The sequence below is a fragment of the Pogoniulus pusillus genome, chromosome 7, assembly GCF_015220805.1.
Source record: "Pogoniulus pusillus isolate bPogPus1 chromosome 7, bPogPus1.pri, whole genome shotgun sequence".
NCBI lineage: Eukaryota > Metazoa > Chordata > Aves > Piciformes > Lybiidae > Pogoniulus > Pogoniulus pusillus.
In genome coordinates, this window is record NC_087270.1 from 7,927,580 (window position 1) to 7,954,160 (window position 26,581).

The 26,581-nt window shown below is 41.2% G+C and overlaps 1 protein-coding gene across 1 annotated transcript in view; it reads right to left on the minus strand.

The window, feature by feature from the left end:
* Positions 1 to 14,355: 14,355 nt before the first annotated feature.
* FAM83B (family with sequence similarity 83 member B) overlaps positions 14,356 to 26,581 on the minus strand; it is a 46,570-nt gene continuing 34,344 nt past the window's right edge. The window contains exons 4-5 of the mRNA XM_064145811.1: positions 19,296 to 19,420; positions 14,356 to 16,708 (exon numbers count right to left, since the gene is read on the minus strand). Coding sequence (XP_064001881.1) covers positions 14,356 to 16,708; positions 19,296 to 19,420 — 2,478 coding nt within the window. The remainder of the gene's footprint in view (positions 16,709 to 19,295; positions 19,421 to 26,581) is intronic.

The window sequence follows — 26,581 nt, forward strand, 5'->3', positions numbered from 1 at the left end:
CAGCCCATTCCAGTGTCCAATGACTCTCTCAGTGAAGAACTTTCTCCTCACCTCAAGCCTAAATTTCCCCTGGCGCAGCCTGAGGCTGTGCCCTCTTGTTCTGGTGCTGGCCACCTGAGAGAAGAGAGCAACCTCCTCCTGGCCACAACCACCCTTCAGGTAGTTATAGACAGCAATAAGGTCACCCCTGAGCCTCCTCTTCTCCAGGCTAACCAATCCCAGCTCCCTCAGCCTCTCCTCGTAGGGCTGTGCTCAAGGCCTCTCCCCAGCCTCGTTGCCCTTCTCTGGACACGCTCAAGCATCTCAATATCCCTCCTAAACTGGGGGGCCCAGAACTGAACACAGTACTCAAGGTGTGGTCTAACCAGTGCAGAGTACAGGGGCAGAATGACCTCCCTGCTCCTGCTGACCACACCATTCCTGATGCAGGCCAGGATGCCACTGGCTCTCTTGGCCACCTGGGCACACTGCTGGCTCATGTTCAGGCAGGTATCAATCAGCACCCCCAGATCCCTCTCTGTCTGGCTGCTCTCCAGCCACTCCGACCCCAGCCTGTATCTCTGCATGGGGTTGTTGTGGCCAAAGTGCAGCACCCTGCACTTGGAGCTATTGAACCCCATCCCCTTGGACTCTGCCCATCTGTCCAGGCAGTGAAGGTCCCGCTGCAGAGCCCTTCTGCCCTCCAACCCAGCCACAGTAGATTTCTTAGAGCAAAATCAAATGTTAATTTAAGCACGCCATCGAAACTAAGACAATGACAGCAGAGCAAGTCATGTATAACCTGCCTAGTTAAAAGTTTGAAAAGCCAAAGACATTTATTCAGAGCTTACCACTGCAAGTGCTGCAAATGACAATGACTAATGTTAAAAGAGATTAATGCAGCACAGTTGTTTCAGTCTGTTTCACAAGCCTATAAAGTAAGACTTAACCTACTAAGATAAAACTAGATGTAAGTTAGAGAAGTAGTTCAGCCAAACCATAAAGTAGGAGAAACTTATTCATCGCTCTGTCTTGAATGTTATAATGCATGTAACTCAGAAAATTAAGAAATGGATACATCAAGGAGCAATTTAGGATCTTTTAGTGTCTAGATGGAAAGGAAATGAGGCTGGAGCAGCCAGCTGTACAATGGGCACAGGGAAATGCTGCAAATTTGTCCCTGGCAGTTGCAGAGAGAGAATGGAATATTTTACTTTTTTTTTTTTTTCCCCCCTTTTGTACTAGGAAGAGCAGAAATGGACCAGAAACCAGATCATCAGAAGTGTCACCTACAAAGCACTCATTGTATTCACGTTGATCCAATATTTCAAGCCTCAGAAGCCACCCTGATTTCTGTCTCGTTGACTGACAGTGTTACAGCTGTTTGAAAAGCTCTGCTTTTAGTCATCATTGAGGAGCTTGGATCCTGCTGGCAGAGAGAAAATTATCATCTCTCTCATATCTATGTCTTCACAATTTCTTAGTCAAGCTGTCCAGCATTTGTTGCACTTGAGGTGCCTGATCCATCTGTACCTGGCCTGAGTTTGTCCCTGGTTGACACAGATGGTTCACACAAAGCTGAGGGAAACCCATCAGCTTCACAAGACAAAACCTGTAAGGGCACCACTGCTGAAGCTGAACCATCAGGTAACAGAACAGATAAGGGTGAAGAGTCTCTTGACTGAGACAATTATTCAAAGGAAGAAGAAATTCCACCTTTTAATCATTGCATCCAGTTCTGCTTTATTTTAGCTTAGAGGACAAACAGAAGATGCAAAAATGTTGTTGAACAGCTCACTTAGAAATCAGGCCTTAGCTGGCTACACAAGAAATCTGTAGAAGAACTGCTGAACCTCAGTCTCCCAAGTACTGGTCCAGTCCTGCAAATCAGGACTTGGAACTGCCCTTGCATGTAAATCGTCATGGAAATTGCCTCAGTGTTATTTAGATGTAACAGCTCTAGGCTTTAGTATTAGCTGGCAGTAATGAATCTATGATTAACTGTGTCTTATAGCAAGCAGAACACATTCATTCACACTGCTCTTGTTTTATGATTCATCTGCAGTTTTTCATCCATACAGAGAATATGCAATCATAGACACAACACAAACCACCACCCCCACAAAACACACCAACCAAAAAGGTATTTGAGAAAGTCTGACATCAGGTTCCTCTTTTCTATATCCTTTCTTCTGATGATTGTTCTTCTGTGTCTGTACCATCATCATACTGAAGGTATTACTTAACGTAATTGATTAGTAGCCAAAATAAACCTCAAAGAGCAGCCCATTCTTAACTTTGGAGGTCAACAAGGAGCTTTCTGCAAAACCAGGGTTATTTATTAATATGCTCTTTATTCTGAAGCATTTTTGCACCTTGTAAGTTCAAATATATAAACACTGTTTTAAAACATTAATGCTAAAGATATCATAGATGTAGCAATACCATGGGATCTAATCACTTACCACACATCAAACCAATACATTGGTATGAAATCTCAGAAGTTGTGGATGGTTTAAATGCCTTTTTTTTCCACCTTTTTTTTTTTGTGCCTATACCTTTGGTAACACAAAAGAATGAGGGTATCTGAGTAGGCTTTGAATTGTAGCAATTCTGATATCTTAACAATCTCATTATAACCACAAAAAGCAGCTGTTTGGTTGACCTTTTTGCTGGAGTATCAGGATGCAATGATGCAGTGTTACAAATGCTTGGGTAGCAGTATGCTGAGGAAACGAATTTCTTTTGGGAAATGAGGGGGAAAATGCAGATCAGACCTTTTATGATCAGTGCATGCATTACATTTTCATCAGATGGAGTAACACCAGACTTGCTTGAGACTTCTCAGAAGTGCTCACAGGAATAGTGCTATTAATGCAGTGTACTGGTAAGGTCAAGTTCATACTTCTTATGCTTTTATGTAATTGTGTGTTTTCCAGTGGGGAATTGAGAAATCACACTGCTGGTCCCTTCTCCAGCTTTCTCAGCACTTTTTGCCACAGCTATCTGCTCCCACATGAAAAAAAAGGACTTCAGATATAGCAATATCAGGGGGTATGTGTGTGTGTGTATGTGATACACTTGTTTATTTCCCCCCCCCTTCCTGTGATATTTAGGAAGATGTTCCAGTTTAGCTAAGTGCCCACCTGCCAGTAACAGAAATCCCACAGAGACTTCATGTGTTGATTCATTGACATCAAGAGAAAAGATTTTGAGACCAGATTTGACTTGTCAGTGCATGAGTCCACACGGGATGCAGGTCTTCTACCTCTAGATTTGACCTCCACACTTGAAATAAACATCCAGAAGCATTTGTTTAGCTGGGCTAGGGGATACCTACATATTGTCTGGGCAAGACATGGTTTATGCTGATGGAGTGGGTTGTCCTTGACTAATTATGCTAATGTGTAGACCTGTGCTTTGTGTCCTGAGGGCATATATTGAGAGCCCAAATGATCAACAAATGTCTCTGGCATAATTCACATTGAATCGTCTGGAGTCCATGTGGCATCTCCTTGATCACATCGATCTGTGGGGCCTTGACTACGTTTCTGGGAAGCATTAAAAACACCAGGTGCAGTTCCTCCTTCACTGGGCAAGGAGCAGCCTGCTGGATTAGCCTCTGTCTCACCTTGGTGGTGCTCAGCAAGGGCAAACAGCTCTTTGATCCCCTAAAGAAGAGAGGGTTGTAGCTTTTGTGAATTTCTGAGACTCATGTTTAAAAATTAAAGACAGAGGTAAAGATGGTGTCCTGTCTGAAAGCTAGCCTGGGCTTTACAATATTTTTAGTTGCCACCAGATTCTGTTTCTCATTTCAAAGCACTGCAAATTTAGCTTACTGCAGTCAGGGACTTAAAAACACCAATGCACATTTTGGCTCCATCAGGTACCTGCAGGCACTAGTATCTGTCTCGATTCTTCTGCCCATTTAATGAAGAGGTTTATAGATGTGCATGCAAGTATTAATGATATTTAGGCTTTGACCCACTTACAATAAAAAATGTCTAAGGAGTCCAAATGCACAATGGGTCTTGCTTCTTAGAAAAGGAAAAAAAAAATAGTCAAATACTTGTGAAGGAGCCTGCTAAAATATGCTTTGTGCTGTACTTCTTGAAACTTGAGCTGGCTAAAGTTTGCAAGGTCACTTCTTTTGTTGGTCTTATAATTTTCAAACCCAAGGCAGTCATGGTAATGAAGGGAGTTATTTAAAGAAAAAAAAAATCAAAGGAAGAATATTTATCAATTATTAAAAGGTCTTGGGGAAAGGAAAAGTAATATTCATTTAGAAAGAGAGAAATAAACACATGAATCCTGCTCTAGTTTGATATATTTAATTTATTTAGTTTATTCTTCAGGCTTTCTGAGACTTGACATCTAATAATACCTGTACAGTCCTGAAAATAAGCTCTTCAAGTCCTTCATGTCACCAAAATTCAGCATGCTATTCCCTAGAATGATGCCCCCCTCTGAAGTGCAAACTCTTTATTATGTGACTGAAGGTGCTCTTTCTAAAATCACACAAGTAATTTGCAGGCCTTCCAAAACTGAGAAGTCTGTCTGGTTCCCCTAAAAATCCCTAAGAGTTGGGCACAGTCAGTCTTTTCAACACATGTAAAACATAAGGAGCAAGTCCAGACACAATGGTTAACCTCTTCCTAAACCCAAACTCAAAAAACCCCTCATGTCAATGATTCTGAAAATGGGATTTCAATTTCCAAATCTCTGCCATGATTTTAAACATTTTACTTCAAAACTGACTATGAGAAATTGAATTTTATCTGCTGCTAAGTTTTAGCTGTTTTACTTTTTTCTGCTGCTTGTTCCTTTCTGTGGCTGGGTCAGTACAAGCAAGTGTATGCCAGACCTTATGGAAGTGTATATCCTAGTGTAATGCTCACTCTTTTTTATAGAGCTTGCTCAAGGAAATGCAAAGGAAGCAAATGGTGACTGAATTCTGACTGTCGACTATCAACTTCATTTACTCTCTCCAGATTATGAGATTAACACTGTTATAAATAATTGAGCTAAAAGTAATTTAAATCAATCATTGGCTTGTGAACTGAATAAAATACTGCCTGTTAAAGATTATGAACTGTAAATTTTTATCTACTGGGACAGTACTCTCTTTTGAATTGTAGATCATTGTTGATATATTTGATGTCTTTAGAGCTGTTCAAGCTGGAAAAGTAAGCATGTGTGTGCATGCATAAATATGTATGCATATAACCTTCAAACTACTGGCTCTGTAACCAGTGATACTCCTCTGGAAAAACACATTTCGGTGTAGCTTATGTTTAAAAATCCCAGAGGCGTGAATGAAATCATGAGTTAAATGAGGGATTAAACACACATCTGAAGTGTGGGTTTGAATACCAATGTAAGAGATGCAGCTTGAGCCCATATTCTTCAGCTTGTGGGAATGCAAAGTGAAGAAGGATAATAACAGGCAGATGCTGACCTTGGTTCCCACCAGCTGCTGGCTAACTTATCTCAGAAAGGATAGATAACGGACACCTCGTTAATAAGGAAAGCAAGGCATGGTTTATGCTGATGGAGTGGGTTGTCCTTGACTAATTATGCTAATGTGTAGGCGTGTGCTTTGTGCCCTAAGGGTATATATTGAGAGCCCAAATGATCAATAAATGTCTCTGGCATAATTCACATTGAATCGTCTGGAGTCCATGTGGCATTGCCTTGGCCACATTGACCTGTGGGGCCTTGACCACGTTTCCCGTGGCAAGCTAATCAGGTTTCTGCAACATCAGCTAAAACCAATAATAGTGCAGAAGTCCTGGTAGAAGAAAAATTATGAACGTGTGTGAAACAAAAAGCTGCCTTCAGGTTTACTCTTATTTTCATTGCTTTTTGCTCTCTGGCCACTTTTTGCTCTCTGGTTACTTTTTGCTCTCTGGCTACATCTGTGTGGTAGGTGAGAAAAAAATGAACAAAAATACTCCAGTCAAAACTTTAACTCTGTTTATAATGTCCTAAAGGTTCAGTAAGTTATTTTTGGGCAGTTTCATTGCTTTAAGTCTGCACATTGTGTACGACAAAACCACAAGGAAATTAAGTTTAAAAAAAAAAAGCTGGTCTATGAAACATCCACTCTTGAAATCTGCAGAGGGAGTCACACTTTCTTATTGCACCTCATGTATCACATTTTCTTATTGCACCTCATGTCTTCCCAGCAAGTGAGTACACTCCTTTAGATTCATTATTTGCCATCCTTTCTCTCTCCGATCACTTGAAGCATCAAAGGGCAACGGTGTGATCCCTTGGATAACAGCAGAGAGTCTCCCTTGTAAGTTACTTGACTGAAAACAGATTGCTTACAGAAACATTTCTCCAGAATATTGTCCCTATGATTATGAATCTGCAGTGCAGGGATCATCTGAGCCAGAGAAGCATGTCAGTCAAAGCTAAAACTCAACAGTTTACTTATTTATGTGGCAAGTACTGTTAAGAAAAACAGAAAGGAGAAGGGTGGGTGTCCTGGCAGGGTATAAATCCTGCCAGGCTGGTTTAACCCTTGCTGTCCTCCTCCTGTTGCTGGTCTGGGAGTTGAGTAGAATGAGCAAACAACGGAGGGTTTGGCCCCAGCAAAACCTTGAGGGCTGGGGGGCTTAGCACCATGTGTCAGGTGTCTTGTGCTGCCCCTCAGTGTACCTGCATGGTCACACGAGGCACAAGGCTTTGAATTCATTGGCCAGAACAATGCTGCTAGTGCCCATTGGCCAGTTTCATTTTCAGAATGATGTCTTTAAGGGGGGTGATTTAGAAACCCTCTTTCTGCACTGAGCCTTGCTGCACTGAGCCTCCGCCAGGAGCAGCACCCCATTTGCGGCTTCTTAACTGGGAATCACGGTGGCCATGTGTTTGCAGCTTGCACTAGCTCAGCAGCAACTCAGTTCTCCTTTCCTTCCCTCTGCCTGGAATATTTTGCATTTTACCCTGGGATCATTATCATGAGCTTTGGAAGTATCTTTGTACAGGAAACTTACTCAGGGGCCAAAGCGCTGTGAGCACATATGCTGAAGCTAATGCTAAGACTCTATAAGCACAGTTAGATTTTTCCTGGTTTTGTGTTCCTATTTTTCCAAGTTCTGATTTTTTGAACGGTTTTAATTCCATGTTTATAAATACCTTTATGTAACTACTTCCTGTCACCTGAAAATCCAAAGAATCTCAGGGGATTTTCCCATTTTTAAACAATTTTAATAATAAAAATGACTATTTGTATCAAAATTCATAATTCATAACTGAGTATTAACTTGCACAGCAGTGGGGATTATGACTTTTATGTGTGAGAGCTGGGAAAAAGCTTGAGCTCAACTATATCAAGCTGAATTTTACTTATATTATTAAGTAGAAGCTTCTGTACAAGTAGGAACCTAGGCATCAGGTGCACAGGTGCATGTATTTGTGCCTGCATTCACACTGCCATACCTCTGTCTGCTTTCATATGTGGTAGCTGAGTGTGCTAGTTTGAAGCTAGCTGGAATATTTGGTGAGAAGAACTAGATTATAGGCTGTGAAAGGAAAACAAGACTGATGTCTACCTCGCTCATTGGCTTGCTGAGATGTATAAGAACAAGAATCAAAACATAGATAAGGCACTCAACTTCTCCTGCTGGGGAGCTCCGAGCTGCATCTCTCGCTCTAACCTCACCCTCCATTTTTCTTTCCTAATCCACTTTGCTTCCTAAGTCCCTGACTGAACCTCCATTCTTCCTTGGGACTGGGGTAAGGTTGAGAGGGGTAGGGGGAAGGTGAAGGGGCAGTTGGGAGCCCCTCCTGGGGACTCAGGTTTCTGGGAGGGCTGTTGTGTTTCTGTATTCCCTTTTCCCTTGTCTATTTCTGTCTGTAACTGAATATACTGTAAATATCTACTTCTATGTTGAGCTAAGCTGTAAATAATAAGCTCCATTCAAATTTCCAGAGCCAGTTGAGTCTAGTCTGGGTGATTTCAAGTGTAGGGGGGTGGGGAACACCCAAATCATCACACTGAGTAATCCCCTCACTCTTTCCTAACCTTTGTCTTTCTAACTTTTATCTTTCTCTCTTAATTTCTACCCTCCACCAAATTTTAGACCCTAAGCTACTCAGAAAGGCTACTGAGTTTCCTATTGGTGTTTCAAAGGCACTGAGCAAACACTCAGATTGAAAATCCATTCAGCCAATCAGTACTAGCATGCACCCACTCATGGAGTTGTCTGAACCAAATTCCCCCAAGCAATGTGATGGAAGAGATTTTTTTCTAACAGTATTCACGAGGCAGAAGGCAAACATTTCTGAAGGTTGTTTTATGTAAATAGGAAACTAAGGTGAAGACAGAAGGGCACACAAAAGACTACTGAACCTGATATTGCTAGCAAGGTGGAATTAACAGGAAGGCCAAGTAAATTAAAGTGTCAGAGCAGAGAACTGATACAAGGCTCTCAAAGTAAGTAGGGGATACTAACACAGCTGACCTTCCCTGCTTAGTTTTTGATCCAGCTTATTGCCACCTAGATTTTATTCCAGAAATTTTATACTGCAATGATGCTGTCTTCACCCCTTTCTCTGTTGTTTGGTGTGCTAGTTTGAAGCAGGCTAGAATGTTTTGGTGAGAAGAATTAGATTACAGGCTGTGAAAGGAAAACAAGGGTGAGGTCTACTTCACTCATAGGCTTGATGAGAAGTATAGGAACAAGAAATAGGAACATCAGATAATCACTCTCGCTGGGGCTGCTGCTGAGCTGCATCTCTCTAACCTCACCCTCCATTTTGGGCTAACCCACTTTGCTTCCTAACCTCTTGGCCAAACCTCCATTCTTCCTTGGGACTGGGGTAAGGTTGAGAGGGGTAGGGGGAAGGTGAAGGGGGGGTTGAGAGCCCCTCCTGGGGACTCAGGTTTCTGGGAGGGCTGTTGTGTTTCTGTATTCCCTTTTACTTTGTCTATTTCTGTCTATAACTGTAGATACTGTAAATATCTGCTTGTATATTGTGCTAGCTGTAAATATAAGCTTCATTCATATTTCCAGAGCTGGCTGAGTCTAGTCTGGGTGATTTCTAAAGTAGGGGGGGGGGGCAGGGAACACCCAAACCATCACATTTGTGTGTACTGTTGGTCCTATAAACGATGTAGCAGACATGCAGTGATGCTGCCACAAAGCAGCTTTCAGATCTTGGTTTACAGGGTTTATGTTTCATTTAACACATCTGATGTCAGTATCTAAAAGGTATGGTCTACATTTTGAAATGAGAAATGTCAATGGCAATATGAGCCTGTGCAATCAACAACACAGGAGCTGAGCTTTAAAAGAAACATTTTATTTGGTAAAAAATAAAGGAATAAATTATTTCAAGACAATTTTTTGTTTGTATCTGTACAAACATAGTATATCCATAACATAGCTGCTATGTAATCCAGCAGTTTCATCTTTTAAAGAAGGATTTACATATCAAGTAACAAGTTTAAAATGAAATTAGCAGTCTTTTATATCTGTCAGCACAGAAATCAATTTGATTGAATTTCCATTCCTCCCCTTCCCCCATCTCAAAAAAAAACCTTACCCAGTAAAAACTATTCTGGGTCTTGACTGTCCATAACATCCCTTCTGCTCGTTTTACACCACTTAAATCAGTGCTTCTCAGCACTCTTCAATGACTTATTTTTTCCTCAACATTGCTGTACCAGTTTTCATTTTCAACTGGCACATTATGAATGTTCACTTATGCCTTTATCTCCTGACTTTACCTGCTTCTTTTGCTGGAGTGGAAATAAACACAAATGCTTTTCTGTTTTCTCTGGTTGCATTCTTTTAGTCATCTGAACTCGCTTCCGTATCACCTTTAGAAATCTCATGGATCACCAGGGATCCACAGACTGATCTAAACTCTGAAACCTGGATAATGATATTTTAACATGGCTGTACGTGATACTTGGAAGAAAACATGCCAGGCATGATGTGAAAACACAGTGCTGTCATGGGCCAAAACGAAAAGAAAATGAATGAAATCATGTGCTCAACAACTTCCAAAATACATCAGCTAGGACTGCAACAAAAATATTTTTGCACTAAGATCTAAAAGCCCACATAGAATCATAGAATCAACCAGGTTGGAAGAGACCTCCAAGATCATCCAGGCCAACCTAGCACCCAGCCCTAGCCACTCAACCAGGCCATGGCACTAAGTGCCTCATCCAGGCTTTGCTTGTACACCTCCAGGGATGGTGACTCCACCACCTCCCTGGGCAGCCCATTCCAATGCCAATCACTCTCTCTGGCAACAACTTCCTCCTAACATCCAGCCTAGACTTCCCCCAGCACAACTTGAGACTGTGTCCCCTTGTTCTGTTGCTGGTTGCCTGGGAGAAGAGACCAACCCCCACCTGGCTGCAGCCTCCCTTCAGGTAGTTGTAGACAGCAATGAGGTCCCCTCTGAGCCTCCTCTTCTCCAGGCTAAACACCACCAGCTCCCTCAGCCTCTCCTCATAGGCTTTGTGTTCCAGGCCCCTCACCAGCTTTGTTGCCCTTCTCTGGACACCTTCCAGCACCTCAACATCTCTCTTGAATTGAGGAGCCCAGAACTGGACACAGCACTCAAGGTGTGGCCTGATCAGTGCTGAGTACAGGGGCAGAATAACCTCCCTCATCCTACTGGCCACACTGTTCCTGATGCAGGCCAGGATGCCATTGGCTCTCTTGGCCACCTGGGCACACTGCTGCCTCATCTTCAGCCTACTATCTACCAGTACCCCCAGGTCCCTTTCCTCCTGGCTGTTTTCCAGCCACTCAGTCCCCAGCCTGTAGCACTGGTCTTATACTTACATATGCCTGGTCTTACACTTCATCCAAGGACAGTCTATTTTAAAACCATGTGTTTAACCTCTCATCAGATCAGTTCTTCAGAGTCTCATTACAGGGCTTAGGAAGACAGTCTGAATTTTGAGCATGTAGCTTGCTACATGAGGCAAGAACAGACAACGCACAAACAACATGCAAGAGTCTTGTGCCTGAATGCTAATAAATAAGTTGCATTTGTTTCCCAAACACAATAAAATGTTACCAGTGGGGCATAATCTTTAAAGCTATTTCTGCTTCAACTGTCATAATGTTTGTCTGTTCTGGAGAGAAAAGAAGCATTTTTTTTAATCTCAGCTGTACTTAGGTATGGAAGCAACACTATCAAAATAAACAGCCTCTTATCAGAAGTGATTCTTATTCCTCCCAACGACCTTTTGCATCTATCCATGGAATTTCAAGTTATTGTAAGACACAAGGTTGGAGAAAGACAGTTTTCACAGAGAACCCCTTCTGCAGGGATAGCCACTCATTTTTAGTCAATCAGATTCTCTCCTAGGAAAGATATTTTCAAGATCTTCAATGACTGATTTGGGAATCTAGCTCACTCTATCCTCCTGGCTTTTGAGAAATAGGATTTGACCAATTTTACCTGTTCTATCTATGAAAACTGCTTTTAAATACTGACCTGGTGGGGCTTTATTCTAAGCACGAAGGAGTTTAAGAGGATTAAAACTTAACTAATCAACATTACCAAATTAGAAATCTGCACTACTAGCTTTGCTTAACAGCAAAGCAGCTCTGTTCTGAGTTGTCTGAGAGCAAATGTTTTCCTCCACCCTGCTTCTTAACACAGAAAAGAGTTCTCAGAACACGCAACGCCTCTTTGGCATCATGTCAAAAGGTGCAAAATGGAGACCTAACTGTAACTCTTTAGTTTGAGTTTAAAAAGCTGAAAAGATCCAGGCCCCACAGAATGCTACCAAGACATCAGTAAGTGGCAGGATGGCCTTTTGAGCACTGCAGCCTCCTCTCTTGTCACTGAGGTGCTAATGGAATATGTGCTCACGCAAGCAAAGACAAAACTGGAGTTACGTGTTTCAATTACCTGTGAACTTTATGAACCAGCTTTATGTTGCTCTAGCACTCCTGGCTTAAATGAAAACAAACTACAAAGCCCCTAAATACTGTGCCAAGCACTGCAATCTTGATACAGTAAGTACCACAGTAATCTTACTGATGCCTCCTCATTACAGTTGCAAAGCTACCCACATAATGCTACAAAAACCCCTCTCTATTTCTCATACAGCTTAGTAGAGCCTTTATTTTTTTCCCCTTACCTTGCAAAACAATTTGGTGTTATTTTTCTTATGACTTCTTTTATAAATTGCAACCTTTTCTAATACTCTTCTGAAAGCTTAAAAATGATTGAGCAGGTGTTTTTTTTTTCCCCTCTGAGTAGTACTTTTTCAGTTATCAATGCACAAACATCTATTGTCTGATAAGCTTTCTTTTCTCTCCAGGCTTGTACAAAATACTACTGCCCTCATGTATTACACAGCTGCACATTTTCATTAACCTTGCTTTATATGTAGTTCATGTTTGTTAGGAGGAATGGAAACTATAGTGCAAGACTATAGTGCAAGCACATTAATAAGAGAGCAACCAACACTTTGCAATCTGAGGTGGTAAAAAATGTTCACCACAGGGCTGCAAATACGAGGCAACTGATCCACAGACTGCTATGACCCTATGGAGGGGTGGTTTACTTACAACCAAACTGAATGGGCACTGTATTAAGAGTCCTCTGCTGTCAACAGTGCCCCTGAGGGCCACATTCAGCATTGCATGACTGATCACCTTTGCATGGCCACTCTTCTAGATCTATTATGGTGCTAATGGAGTTATTTAGTGTGGGAATGATGCATCACTTTTTATGGATTTCATAACCCCCAAGCCATCTGCCCAAATGGCCTCATGCATTACAACAGCTATTACATCACAGCCTTACAAAACTGGGAGTGCAGTGGGTGGGTGTGGGTGTTAACAAACCTGCAATGTGCAAATCTGCAGCGCACAGAATAAAATGCACCTCCTTGGAAAAGCAGAAGCACCAAGACAAGCTTTGGGAAAAGGAAATGAAAAATACATTCAATTTTTTTCCCCTCCAGAAATGTGTGCAGCATTTCTCTTTGCTGATGCAGATAGCTTGTTTCTTCCCTCCACAATTTTCCTTTCTATTGTTGTGAACAGCTGGGTTCCCACAGGCAAATGAGACAGGACTGGTGAACATTGTTTTCCCACCTTTAGCACACAGTTCTGAAGGGAAGTCAGATGCCCAAATACTTTCATTACACTGAAACACTTGCTACTATAACTGAAACTTTTTGGCTTACTGTTTCACGTGGTGACATTTATGAATCTCATTTTTAGACACCTAATTGCTCCTGGCTTGTAATATTCATCCTGACATAAGGCAACATTGCAGGGCTGAGCTTTCAATCTCCCTCATATGCCCGGTCTAAGTACTTGCAATCTTATTTTTAAAAGCAGGTTCTGAAAGCCAAAGCTGAAAATATCTCAGGCAACATTTAAAGTAGACTGCTGCGTGTGCATTTCAAAAACTTACCTGAGAAATGGAAATCTAAAGACATTGTTTGAAAGACTCAATAGAAAAACGTAACAAAAAGCAATTTTTAGAACACATTACACAATACTGGCAACATTATACAAATGTAATTAGCCCTTTGAAATTGAAACTAGTTGTAAGCTCTGTTCAAGGCACCTTTTTATAAGTACATGACATTCACACTAGTTTAACCACGTAAACAAGCCTGTGAAATCTCAGGTTAAGGTCACTTGAAGATCTGTGTGCCAAATACTTGAGAAAAGTATCCTAGGACATGGAAAATTCAATAAGGTAAGATAGATTCATCTGCTGCTCAAAGGGTTCAATAGATGCAAAGGGGCAAGTCAGTAACAAGAGAATTGAAAAAAATTCAAGGTAAGAAACATGCAATGCATTAACATCTGTGATTATGATTTGAAAATGTACATTAAAAAAGGCAAGCCACTATTCCTAGTGCTATCCTACTCTTAAAGGGTGCATCTTTGGAAACAGTGTTCTTTTAAATTTAAAACCATGTTCCATCTTTTTCCCTCCCCCCCAGACTTAATCTTACAATATTCTAGGACAGACTTTCTTCACAAAGGAAATGTATAAAATTATTCTTATAATATAAACACTATAAACAACTCCCTTGAGATACCTTCTGGAGACAGAACCTCTGTAAAGAGTTACATATAACAACTCTAGGATAATTATGTAAAAACATTTACATTCATTCTAACATCCTAGACTTAAGAAGAAACCCAAGAAAGCTCTACAAAAGTGGCCAGCCAGTCTTGCCCAGTTAAGATTGACTCCAACCTCACTGCTTCTGCTATACTTCAACTGGAGCTGTTCAAGGCAGGATTGGACGTGGCACTTGGTGCCATGGTCTAGCCTTGAGCTCTGTGGTAAAGGGTTGGACTTGATGATCTATGAGGTCTCTTCCAACCTTGGTGATACTGTGATAATCAAACAGTATTACTTGTTTTTGTGTAGGAAGTTCCCAAACTTCTGCATAAATCCTCTCAGCTTATTTTCATTAGGCTGCAATGGATGGTAAGCAGTTGAATTGTAGCTGACCATGTGGTTACCCCTGCCATAATTACTATTTCCTAAGGTCTTGCTTTTGATATCTGAGAGATGTGAACTGCTGTTGGGTGCATTTCCTGCAGGTTGGCTGGCATTTTCCATCTTGCAGAACGGTTCAAAGCGGCTATAAACACGTCTTTCACTCAAACGAGGTCTTAGCTCCTCTTGGCGCTTTGAGCTTGCCAGCTGCGGGGTCACTGAACTTGCTCTTTGCAGAGCAGAAACAGGGGGACTTCCAGGAGTAGTATTTGGGGTCATTTCCTTTACATCTTGATACTGAATCTGTTCTGTGTTAAATCTTGGGGTAGATGCATCTCCTGCAGTTTCTATGAACTTGCTTTCGATGGGGCACAAGAGAGGACACTTTTGACTGCTTTCATCGGATGGAGGTTTTTGAGGTTTTGGAGACTTTGGTGACTTTGTTGGGCTGCTGGTGACATCCTCTTTACTTTTGTTCAAGCTACCTTGAGAATTTGTTGATGTGTTTCTCTTTCTCCTTGGGGAAGAATCTGTTTTATTGTCAGAAATCTTTGGCTTTTGATTCTCCTCTTCAGAAACCAACGTGTCAGAACTACTACACATTCTGTAAAAGGCAGGACCTTTGTTTTTTGACAAGCTTTCCTTCTTGTCTGGTGTGAGATTAAGAAGTGATCGCAATTTCTGGGATCCTTTCTTTAGAAAACTTGGGGAACTCTTACTTTCTTTCTTTGAAGTGCAATCCTTACAAGGCTCTTCTTTGTTAGCCTCAATGAGAGCAGCCATAGAGATTGCCTTGCTAGCAGTCGGGCTCTTCAGTTCCCCTTTGAGGTTCTTCTCCTCCTGTGGCAAGTGGTTGGTCACAGTGTGTAAACTTTTAGAGCTCTTCAATGTGTCTGCTGGGAGCTTTGGGCTAACTGGCTCCTTAAGTCTATGCCTAGTCAACGTGCTGTAAACATAACTGGATGCATGTTTGTTGGCAACAGGGTCTAATACGGACTTTGAATTAAACATGGGAAAACTTCTCCTTTTTAGGATATTTTCATTTTGAAGGTTCCTCAAATTTTCTGCATGCTTGTCTGTACACAGTGTTGTGTACAAGTAGAGAGATGCATCGCCCACCGTGTTTGAATTGACGCTAGGTTTTGTACTGTCTGCAGTTTGACTTCTGTGGGGTTTTGGTGCATCTGGTTTAACTGTGGCATTTGTGCTGCTCTCTTCTAAAATATTATCTGGTTTATTTTCCACACTTGGAGCACGATTAGATGTTCCTTTAGGCGTTGCACTTCCCTCTGACCCAATTATAGTTGAGTTTGAAGAACTAGCACAGCTGCTTACTTCCTGCTGTTCAGGTAAAGTCGGCTGAAACACCAACGATGAGCGTAAGCGAGAATGAGAATACAATGCATGAGCTTTAATGTTTTCAGCTGTGTCGTAGCTATCATATCTGTCACCCACAGCTGACCCATTAGACTCTACTGGATAATCTGACTGATCATTCAAATAAGATTTAATCCTCCAGTTACGCAGGAACGACTTTGTTGTGTGCTCCAGGGTTGGCATCCTTTGCTGCAGATGGCGGATGTGATTGTCGGTCCCGTTAAAAGATCTCCGGACAATGGAATTTCTTTCTGCAAGATTTACCTTTGGTCGTGAGAATTGATCAGCAAAACTTTGCTGGGGTGTACTGTAGTTATTTGTGTATCCTCCTCGTAACGAAGAAACGATACTAAGGCTGTCAGGTGGCATATTCCAAGGATTTGCTAGATTGTTGACTCTATTAACAGCTCTGTTGAGCAACAGGTAAGGTGTCCTTTCTGGCTTCTCCCCAGCATAACTATGTCTCTTCCAGTGCTCATTTTTTTCACTGGGTTGATACTGCTGGACTGGATTTTGCATATTAAAACCTGGATGAAATGGTTGTTTATTATAGGCTTGATTTCTCAGACCATACTTCTCGATTTCATTCACTGCATATCTTCCGTGAGTTTTCCAACAACCAGGATCTAACTTGTGAACCTTGTCTTGCCTACCAAAAAGGTTTCTTTGGCTAGAAACTGAAGCCAAGGAAGACACTGAATGTTGGTATTTATCATTATTCCAGAGTGTCCTGCAACTGTTTACCCGCACTAATTCTGGGGCAAAGGAACTAGGAACAGAAGAACGGGCATACAATGTCCTGAACTCCTCATCAAAGGATTCAACCAGCTGTCCTGTGATAACTTGAACCATACTGAGGTTGGTTTTTTCAAATGACCACATAAAGCTGAAAGCAGAAAAAAGGACCATTAGAAATAGCTCTGAAATATTACACTGGTTACTCTTGTTAAGAAAGCTTTCAGACAAACCTAGGTGTTATACAAATATTTCCTAGCTAACCAAATAAATACACCGTGGGCATGACTCATGTAATTTGAATTTGGAAGGTCTAAATCTGGTACCAGTTAAATGCATCTGGAGACTTTCCAATGCTTTAGCAAGAGTAGGATAACTACTTAATTGCCCTTCTAAAAAATGGAGAGTGCAAAAAGAAAGGTATTCAAGCGTAGAACAGCGGAGGACAAATACTTAATGGTGCAAAATTACCTATAGAAAGATTAAACCAGAATGGGCTAGTTCCATTGTATTTACTCCTGAGTCAGAGAGTGGTAATGTGTGGGTATGTTTAGAAAAAATTCAATTTGAAATAGTGTGTAGAACTCCTTCATCAGTTCTGAATGTAATTCACTCTAAACATATTATCAAAAAGATGCATCTCAGACTTGCTAAAAGGTTTACATTTTCTTCCATACACACAAGATAGGGTATGAATGTGTCTTTTACTTACAGTGAAGATAGTCTGATGAAGGAAATTTCCTTCTATTGTACTTAAAAAGGCTGAACACATGCTCAAATCTAAGTAGCTATAGTTTACAACTGCAAAATGAGATCAAGCACACGTACATGAAGGATGTTCCAACAAGGCTAGTATCATGGTCTTGAAAGCCTGCAATTTGTAAATTACCACACAGAAAAAAAAAAAATGTTTTCCAGTCTTATTTTCATTAAAAAGATTAAACTAATTAACTTATTTTATTTGCATTTGTTTTCTGAATGCCAGAAAATAGGTTTCTTGTGTTCATCTAAGTAGCTTCTTGACTTAATTGTACTTTTTTTTGTTAGTTTTGTAATGTTCAGGAAATCACAGAGTGTTGCAATGGAATCAAATCATGCTGTCTAGGTTTTTTCCTATTAATTTTCACCATTAAGAATAACATATTATATAATCTTTGAAAAAAATCTGAACTTTAAATTGAGGTCAGAAAGCAGGAATTCAGAAAGACTCATCTTTCCTGTGATAAACCGCTAGATTCTTTCACAAAACAACTTTACTTTCTAGAGAAAAGGAATATTTCACCCCCTCTGGTACTAGATCTTAAATCAGTGTTATTTTTCAAAATGAAATGAGAAAAAATTATCACATTCACACAGTTGTCAAAGCAGACAGATTCTCTCTGGACTCTCTTATACATACCCATTTATGAACAATGAACATTTGCCTTGCTTCCATCTGTATGCATCACTCAGAATTTGGGGCTGAGACACTGAGAAAATAAACCCCAAATTTTTGAAAGCTTATTGTGGTGGGGATCTATGAAAGCCAATGGGTGTACATCTGGCACCCAGACACAATGCTGGCAGAAACTACTTCAGTAGGCCAATGCAGAGAAGCATAGCAAGAAAATACTTCACAATGTGCGAGATAAAACTGTCCCTGATTTAACTTAGATGTTTTCCAGCTCAGGACAGCTCTAATCTCTTCCAGTGCGAGATCTGCACATATACACTGGAAATAAAATGTAAAGTAGAATAAAGAAAGTCAGCTAAACATGAAGAATCACAGAATCAAAAAGGTTGGAAGAGACCTCCAAGATCATCCAGGCCAACCTAGCACCCAGCCCTAGCCAGTCAACTACACCATGGCATTAAGTGCCTCATCCAGGCTTTGCTTGAACACCTCCAGGGACGGTGACTCCACCACCTCCCTGGGCAGCCCATTCCAATGCCAATCACTCTCTCTGCCAACAACTTCCTCCTAACATCCAGCCTAGACTTACTCCAGCACAACTTGAGACTGTGTCCCCTTGTTCTGTTGCTGGTTGTCTGTGAGAAGAGACCAACCCCCACCTGGCTACAACCTCCCTTCAGGTAGTTGTAGAGAGCAATGAGGTCCCCCCTGAGCCTCCTCTTGGGCAGCACTCAATTTCACCAGGATACTCTAGATCACCACTGAGTAAGTCCATAAATGTCAGCTTTAGAAAATTATTATGAGGAAGAACTATCCATGAGAGTTTATTAAATGGTTTTGGCAGGCTTTCTGGAGTGAATGTTAACAAAACAGTAATTCAGACCATGTAATAAATTTTTTCTCTTTAGCATATCTCCAGTTGTAGAAAATCCTGTATTTAAGAACCTTTTATTTAATATTCATGAGAATCCAGTAGAGAATCTCAAAATCTGTGTGTTAGGCTAGTTACAAGTAAGTATTGGCTACTGGAATGGGCTGCCCGGGGAGGTGGTGGAGTCGCTGTCCCTGGAGCTGTTCAAGGCAGGATCGGATGTGGCACTTGGTGCCATGGTCTAGCCTTGAGCTCTGTGGTAAAGGGTTGGACTTGATGATCTATGAGGTCTCTTCCAACCTTGGTGATACTGTGTGATATCTAACTTGTTAAATTACAGAAAAGATAATCAAGTTTGCCCATTGAGTTCCCTGGAGTAATTTCTCAGAAACAGGAAAAAAAAAAGGCAAATCTGAAATCAGAAAGGTACTAAAATGACACAGTTTCTACAGACATCTCAGTAACTCATCTTACCTGTAAGAACCATATATGACTTTCTTACAGTCAACAAGAATGAATTTTTGTTCCATTTTTCCATGGAATTTTGCTCCTGTTTTGGAATAGTAATCTTGTCCTTTCACTGTCCGCACCCTCATGTTCTGAAAAAGACAGTTAACATACTTTAGTTGATGTACTGTGTTTCATATTTAGCATTCAGGAGTTTAGAAGTCAGATGTACAGGAGGAGAAGAGTTATATTCTTGCACATTAATAAACTCTGCAGGGAAGCAAACTATGATCAAATTTGTACTCTAGGGACTCAAAATGGCCAGTTATGCATTTATCTTCAAGACATGAGATCCCCGAGGCCACAGAAACTAAAATTGTGCTTCTCCATAGTCACTACTCCCAGAAATGAGGTTCTGGCACAGAAAGTCTTTGACAAGAGAAAGAGGTTCAGTACTATAAAACACCTAAGTAGTCTCTTCATCATCTGATTTCCAAGCATGTCAGCTAATCAAGGCCAATGGCTAAAGAGCTTGGATACCTTTTCTTTCACTTGAACAAGGCTGCTAGATCTGCAAACACTGAGGTGATTCACTGAATGATACTATCTGGCACCAGAATCCATTGCAGTTTCATCACCAGTACAATCTCACAGTCAGCTCTGCACCATGGGATCAGTCACACTTCTAAATTTACAGATGCTATCACAACATGCATAAGTAGCATGAACTCCGTGCAGCAATTAAGTTTGAACTCTGTTTTAAGATTTGTGTGTTACTTATTTGAGCAAAGTAAATTACATTTGGGAAATTTTCTATGTGGGATGTCAAAAATGCAGTCAATTTTTCTCCCAGACAGTGGATATCTCAAAAATGCAGTCAATTTTAGTCCCAGACAGTGGATATCTCAAAAATGCAGTCAATTTTAGTCCCAGACAGTGGATGAAAGTGATTAATCTAAGCCAGTGTATACTCTTTATCCCCCCCCCCGCTCTGTAATATAATTTGCTCTTTTAAGCTCCTAGAAACAAACAAACAAACAAAAAAGATCAAAAGAAGTTCTACTACACCTTCTGGACTATACTATCAAGAAATAGTAATATTTTAAAAGTTCACAGGCTCACAGGATGTTAGGGGTTGGAAGGGACCCAAGGAGATCATCGAGTCCAACCGCTTACCAGAGCAGGACAATACTACCTAACACAGAGAAAAAGCCTCCGAAGAGAAGCATTCATCAGAAATTTTTAGAGAATATTCTTTAAGAGAAAAATATTCATATTCGCTGCAAACCAGCACCTACCTCACATGGCTGTGAGGTACAGAAAGCTTCACAAGATGAAAAGTAGCTGGAAATACAGCTATTAATAGGAACTACTATTATGGTAGTTTCTAGCATAGTGATGCTTGTTTTACCAACACAAATTTGTGGTAATTGAGAAGTGTTTCAGTGGGAGTGAAATCAGTGTTTCAGCATTAAGAAACTAGAATCCCCATGATTATTACATAGACTGAACATATGGCAGTAGTGGAAGGTAATACAGAGAAATATTTTGCTTCTCTGGACTGTTACATGGACAAGACAAATTTTGGTACAGATGGATTAGGGCTGATCATGAAGCAAACAACTGTGTATAAGCTAAATTATCACAGTATCATCAGGGTTGGAAGAGACCTCACAGATCATCAAGTCCAACCCTTTACTACAGAGCTCAAGGCTAGACCATGGCACCAGCAAAATCAGGGAGAACAGCAGAACAGAACAGAATAATTTCAGCAGTAAGACACTTTACAGTGATCATCTCGTCCAACCACCTGAGCACAGACTAAAAGTTAAATTGTATGATTTAGGGCATTGTCCAAACATCTCTTACACACTGACAGGCTTGAGCATCAGCCAGTTCTGGAGGAACCCAGATCCAGAGTCTGACCACTTTCTCAGTAAACAAATGCTTCTACTTAGCATTTTTGTCAAGTTGTGTTTGAACAAAAATGCGACTCGGTTAAAATGTGCAGACAGCATTTAAAAATCACTTTTGTCTGCAACCTAAATACCTTGCAAATGTGCTAGAAACGAAACATAGCTTATTTCTCAATTAGATAAATGAAAAGTATTATCCAGAGAGTTTAAAAGGTAAAACTTCCAGTAAGTTAGAGAATGGATGCTGAGGTGTATTTTCAGAAACAGTCAAAAAAGAGTAACAATAACAAACCAATTTGCATCATTAAATGGGATTTTAACATAATTTTGCATCTCCACCTGCTTATCACTTCTGACAATCTGCTTTGGGTCTTTCAGGTTTTCTGTGCTCTGGATAGAAGCTTTCTTATTAATGAAAGTAAACTGTCCCACTTTTTCAGAGTGGTTCTTGCTAAACTATGAACAAGTCAATCCTACTTAATTCTTTCTAAAGCAGATACTCAAGCTTTAAATAAGAGTAATTAAATAAAAAGCTTTTATTTGAAAGTTCAATCATGTGGTGAAAGTTAAATCCTGAAAAAGATTTAAAAAAACACCCAGGAATTTAACCATAGAATCTTCTCAAGCAGGGTGGAAGAGACCTCCAAGATCATCCAGTCCAACCTAGCACTCAGCCCTAGCCACTCAACTAGACCATGGCACTAAGTGCCTCAGCCAGGCTTTGCTTGAACATCTCCAGGGACAGTGACTCCACCACCTCCCTGGGCAGCCCAAAGTTGGAGAGAGGCCTGGAACACAAACCCTATGAGGAGAGGCTGAGGGAGCTGGGGGTGTTTAGCCTAGAGGAGAGGAGGCTCAGGGGTGACCTCATTGCTGTCAACAGCTACCTGAAGGGACATTGCAGCCAGGTGGGCGGTGGTCTCTTCTGCCAGGCAACCAGCAAGAGAACAAGGGGACACAGTCTCAAGTTGTGCCAGGGGAGGTCTAGGCTGGATGTAAAAGGAGGAAGTTCTTCACAGAGAGAGTGATTGGCATTGGAATGGGCTGCCCAGGGAGGTGGTGGAGTCACTGTCCCTGGAGGTGTTCAAGCAAAGCCTGGCTGAGGCACTTAGTGCCATGGTCTGGTTGACTGGCTAGGGCTGGGTGCTAGGTTGGACTGGATGAGCTTGGAGGTCTCTTCCAACCTGCTTGATTCTATGATCCTGTGGGACTGTGTGCAGAGTAGGAGGGAAATGGGAGGAATATGCAGACTCCAATACTTAGGTGCACAAAATGACTATAACAGTAACTGCAAGTAGGGAGGACTATGCATATTCAAATATTTAGATGCACCAAATGCTAGTGAACAATACCACACTGCATGCTGCGTGTGCTCACTTTCCTCACCCTAACTGAAAAGTATATGCTCTGTGACTTGAAGCCTGATGCTCTCAAAGAGTGGACTGCTTGGATAGCATAGCTCATATTGAGTCGTCTCCTTGCTTCCTCTTCCCATCCACGACCTACTTCAAACCTTCTAATTAGGTGCCAGGGATGCATAGTTTGAATCACCGCCCAAAACACAGGCGGCATTTGAGGATATCTAGTAGCAACACATGCCACTTTGAATTACAAGCAGTAAATATACACACAGTGAATTGCAAGCCTCATTTGCTGTGAAATGCTGGGCTTCATCCTCATACTTGGTTTCATCCTCAGAGCACAGGACTCCTCGGCTAACAGTGGTACGTCACTGATCACTTCACCTTTGTGGTTAAAGCAACAACTTCTTTGTGACTCCTGAGAAGAAAAAGCTGGATAAATCAGAAACTGACAAACTCATGCATCTTGAAGCAACCAAGCTGGACTGGTGGGGTGCAGAAATGTGTTTAAGATCATCCATAGTGATTTAAATGGAAAGTCTGAGTCCTGCAAAATGGTGTTGTCAGTAACTGTTAATGGATATAGGGAATAATAATCAAGGACAAGATGTTTGAGGATGCTTTTGAAGCCAGATATGGGAAGTCTCCCTCCTCTAAGAGCAGATTATAGGACACTCAGGGACACTGCAGTGACTAGTTTAAGGGTGGCCATCAGGGCTGTGCAGTTAAATGACACCCAAACGATGACCATGAAGCAAGCTCTAACCTCTTTTTAAGTATGACTGCACCACTATCTTCCCAGAGAGACCTAGAAAGCATGACTCAGGTTTTTAAAGTAGAATTGAACATCACATATTTATTTTCATCAGCAAAAAGGACTCAAAAAGCTCCTAGCAAATCCCTGAATTCATATTCCTCTATATGGAACTCAGAAAACCATCACAGAATATATAGTCTATTCTTTTTTTTTTCAGCTACACCTTTCAATACAGGGGGAAATATGCCCTGATGTGCAGTCAGGCTAGAGATGAGGAAAATGGTGTGCACAGATATTTAATGTAGATTTAGGAATAAAACTCTCTTTTTTCTACACAGAAGACTACTAGATTGTAAATCTAAATTAAAGCAGACAGTTTTACTCATCACTGCATCTCAGTTTTACTGATTCAAAGAAGAGAAAAAGAGTCAGAAGAGGTCTTGAGTTAGAAAAGCTTTATAAAAACTCCCTATCATAAGGATCATCTGCCATACTCCTGCAAGACTGAACCAAATCACTTCAGAGAGTAACAAGAGCAATGCTGTTGGTGCTACCTCTTGAGCAAAAGAGATCAGTCCTCTTCTTGCTATCACTAACAGACCAAAAGCCAGGAGCACAAAAACTTGAATGTGGGTTCTTTAGTTTTGTTTTTTTTTTGTGTGAACCTTGAAGTGATGGCAAAGAGGGAAAGGCAGAAACTTCTCCCAAGTACTGACTGTTCTTTCATGGTCACCTGCAGTTTCTCTTCATCCTGAAGAAGGGCACAGGAAAATTCCTGTGGGTAGTAAGCTTCTTTTCTCAGAGCAACAGTCATTGGGAGCAGGACTTGAATGAGAAGACCATTAATTTGAAGAGCTTTATTACAAGCTAAGATGGAAACCCAGTACATTACAGGATCCTTGCTTAGCTCTCTGGCTTCTATTTTCCAGGTTCTGACAAAATTCCAAGTATTCTTTTTAAACATTGGAGAGTAAAAACACGTTACTTTCCCCACCATTATAAAAGAGAAACATAAAACACACTGTCACTGAAGAGGCCAAGTCCAAACCTCTTCAATCCACACAATTCATACAAAATCCACTCAAATGTATGCATGATTCTATGATTCTATGTTAATTCTTTCAACCACAGTATAAATGCCTGTAGGTCTATAAAACTACATCAAAAAGACAACCTCGAATCCACATATGAAATGTTAAGCTTTCAACAGAGTTGTACATATATACATTGCTGGTTGCCTGGGAGAAGAGGCCAATCCCCACCTGGCTACAGCCTCCCTTCAGGGAGTTGTAGACAGCAATCAGGTCACCCCTGAGCCTCCTCTTCTCCAGGCTGCACACCCCCAGCTCCCTCAGCCTCTCCTCATAGGGTTTGTGTTCCAGGCCCCTCACCAGCTTTGTTGCCCTTCTCTGGACACCTTCCAGCACCTCAACATCTCTCTTGAATTGAGGGGCCCAGAACTGGACACAGCACTCAAGGTGTGGCCTGACCAGTGCTGAGTACAGGGGCAGAATAACCTCCCTTGTCCTACTGGCCACACTGCTCCTGATCCAGGCCAGGATGCCATTGGCTCTCTTGGCCACCTGGGCACACTGCTGCCTCATCTTCAGCCTGCTATCCACCAGTATCCCCAGGGACACAGTCTCAAGTTGTGCTGGGGGAAGTACAGGCTGGAAGTTAGGAGGAAGTTGTTGGCAGAGAGTGATTTGCCATTGGAATGGGCTGCCCAGGGAGGTGGTGGAGCCACCATCCCTGGAGGTGTTCAAGAAAAGCCTGGCTGAGGCACTTAGTGCCATGGTCTAGTTGACTGGCTAGGGCTGGGTGCTAGGTTGGAGTGGATGATGGTGGAGGTCTCTTCCAACCTGGTTGATTCTATGATTCTATTGCACCAGATCTGAAAACGCATACTATAGCATTTTTTTGAGGTATCACTTGAAATGAATGTTCCTAATCTCCTTTATTTTGGGAGGACAAAATTCATGCTATAAAAAGAAACACACCATTTTTTGCAAGCTCTATGGCATAGGTAACCCAAAACCCCAGCAAATGGCGGTATCTCAAGTTCCAGAGCATGGAGATAACACCAAATGCTGACTTCATGAAGGCAATTGTGACCAATGTTTACAAAACACAAGTTTTTGATGTTTTCACTCTAAATATTCCCATAGGTCTGTGCATCAGGCCACCAGAGGGCAATCCCACTTACTCAGACACAAGAAACAACAACAGAAAACGGCATGGCAATACTTGAAGGATCTAAGTAAGAACTTCAGAGGAAACAAATGGTATAAAATACCAATTAGTTGCTTCAAAATCTTAATGAAAAGCCTGCTTTATCCTCACAAATCACTCAAATGCTGGGTTCTATAAATGCTCTTCAGCTAAGAAAAGCTTTCATAATATCTTTGCCTGGTATGAACACGGCTTAGCTACTTGCAGAAACAAAAAATGCAAATGGAACTATGAGGAAGTTGCAGTTAATGCAGTGCTCAGAACTTTGCAAAGGATGGCAACATCCCTGGAACTTCTTCCATGCACTCAGCACTCCAGCAAATCCACAAGTATTTATGAATCATTTACTTTAGGTCAATGCAACTCATGGTTTGCATCCCTATGCAGTATTAGGGTAGTAAAGGACATCTTTTGAAAAATTAAAATGTTAGTCCTATTATCTTTCTTGGAGGATAAACTTACATATTTCATGTATAAAATTAATACTTGCTAAGAGATGATAATATGGATGTTCAGACAAGCACTAAGTAGAATTTTTGGCTGTTAAAAGTATTTTAGTACATAATACCTTTGAAGAAAAAGGTTATAAAATGAGGTAAGCAATTTATTTATTCACATAAGCTTAATGAGTATTTGCATGCTACTTAAAAAAAAGGCAAAAGAAGCCTAGTCATAGAATCAACCAGGTTGGAAGACACCTCCAAGATCATCCAGTCCAACCTAGCACCCAGCCCTAGCCAGCCAACTAGACCATGGCACCAAGTGCCTCATCCAGTCTCCTCTTGAGCACCTCCAGGGATGGTGACTCCACCACCTCCCTGGGCAGCCCATTCCAATGCCAATCACTCTGTGAAGAACTTCCTCCTTACATCCAGCCTACACCTCCCTTGGCACAACTTGAGAGTATCCACAAATACATAATAACTGGAAAATAATTGATACTATATGAATATATTCATATATTGGATAATATATGAATATGTTCTTATTTTGACACATGTAGGAGAAGCTTTTGTAGCAAGAGAAACATTGGTACAGGAGGTTCTG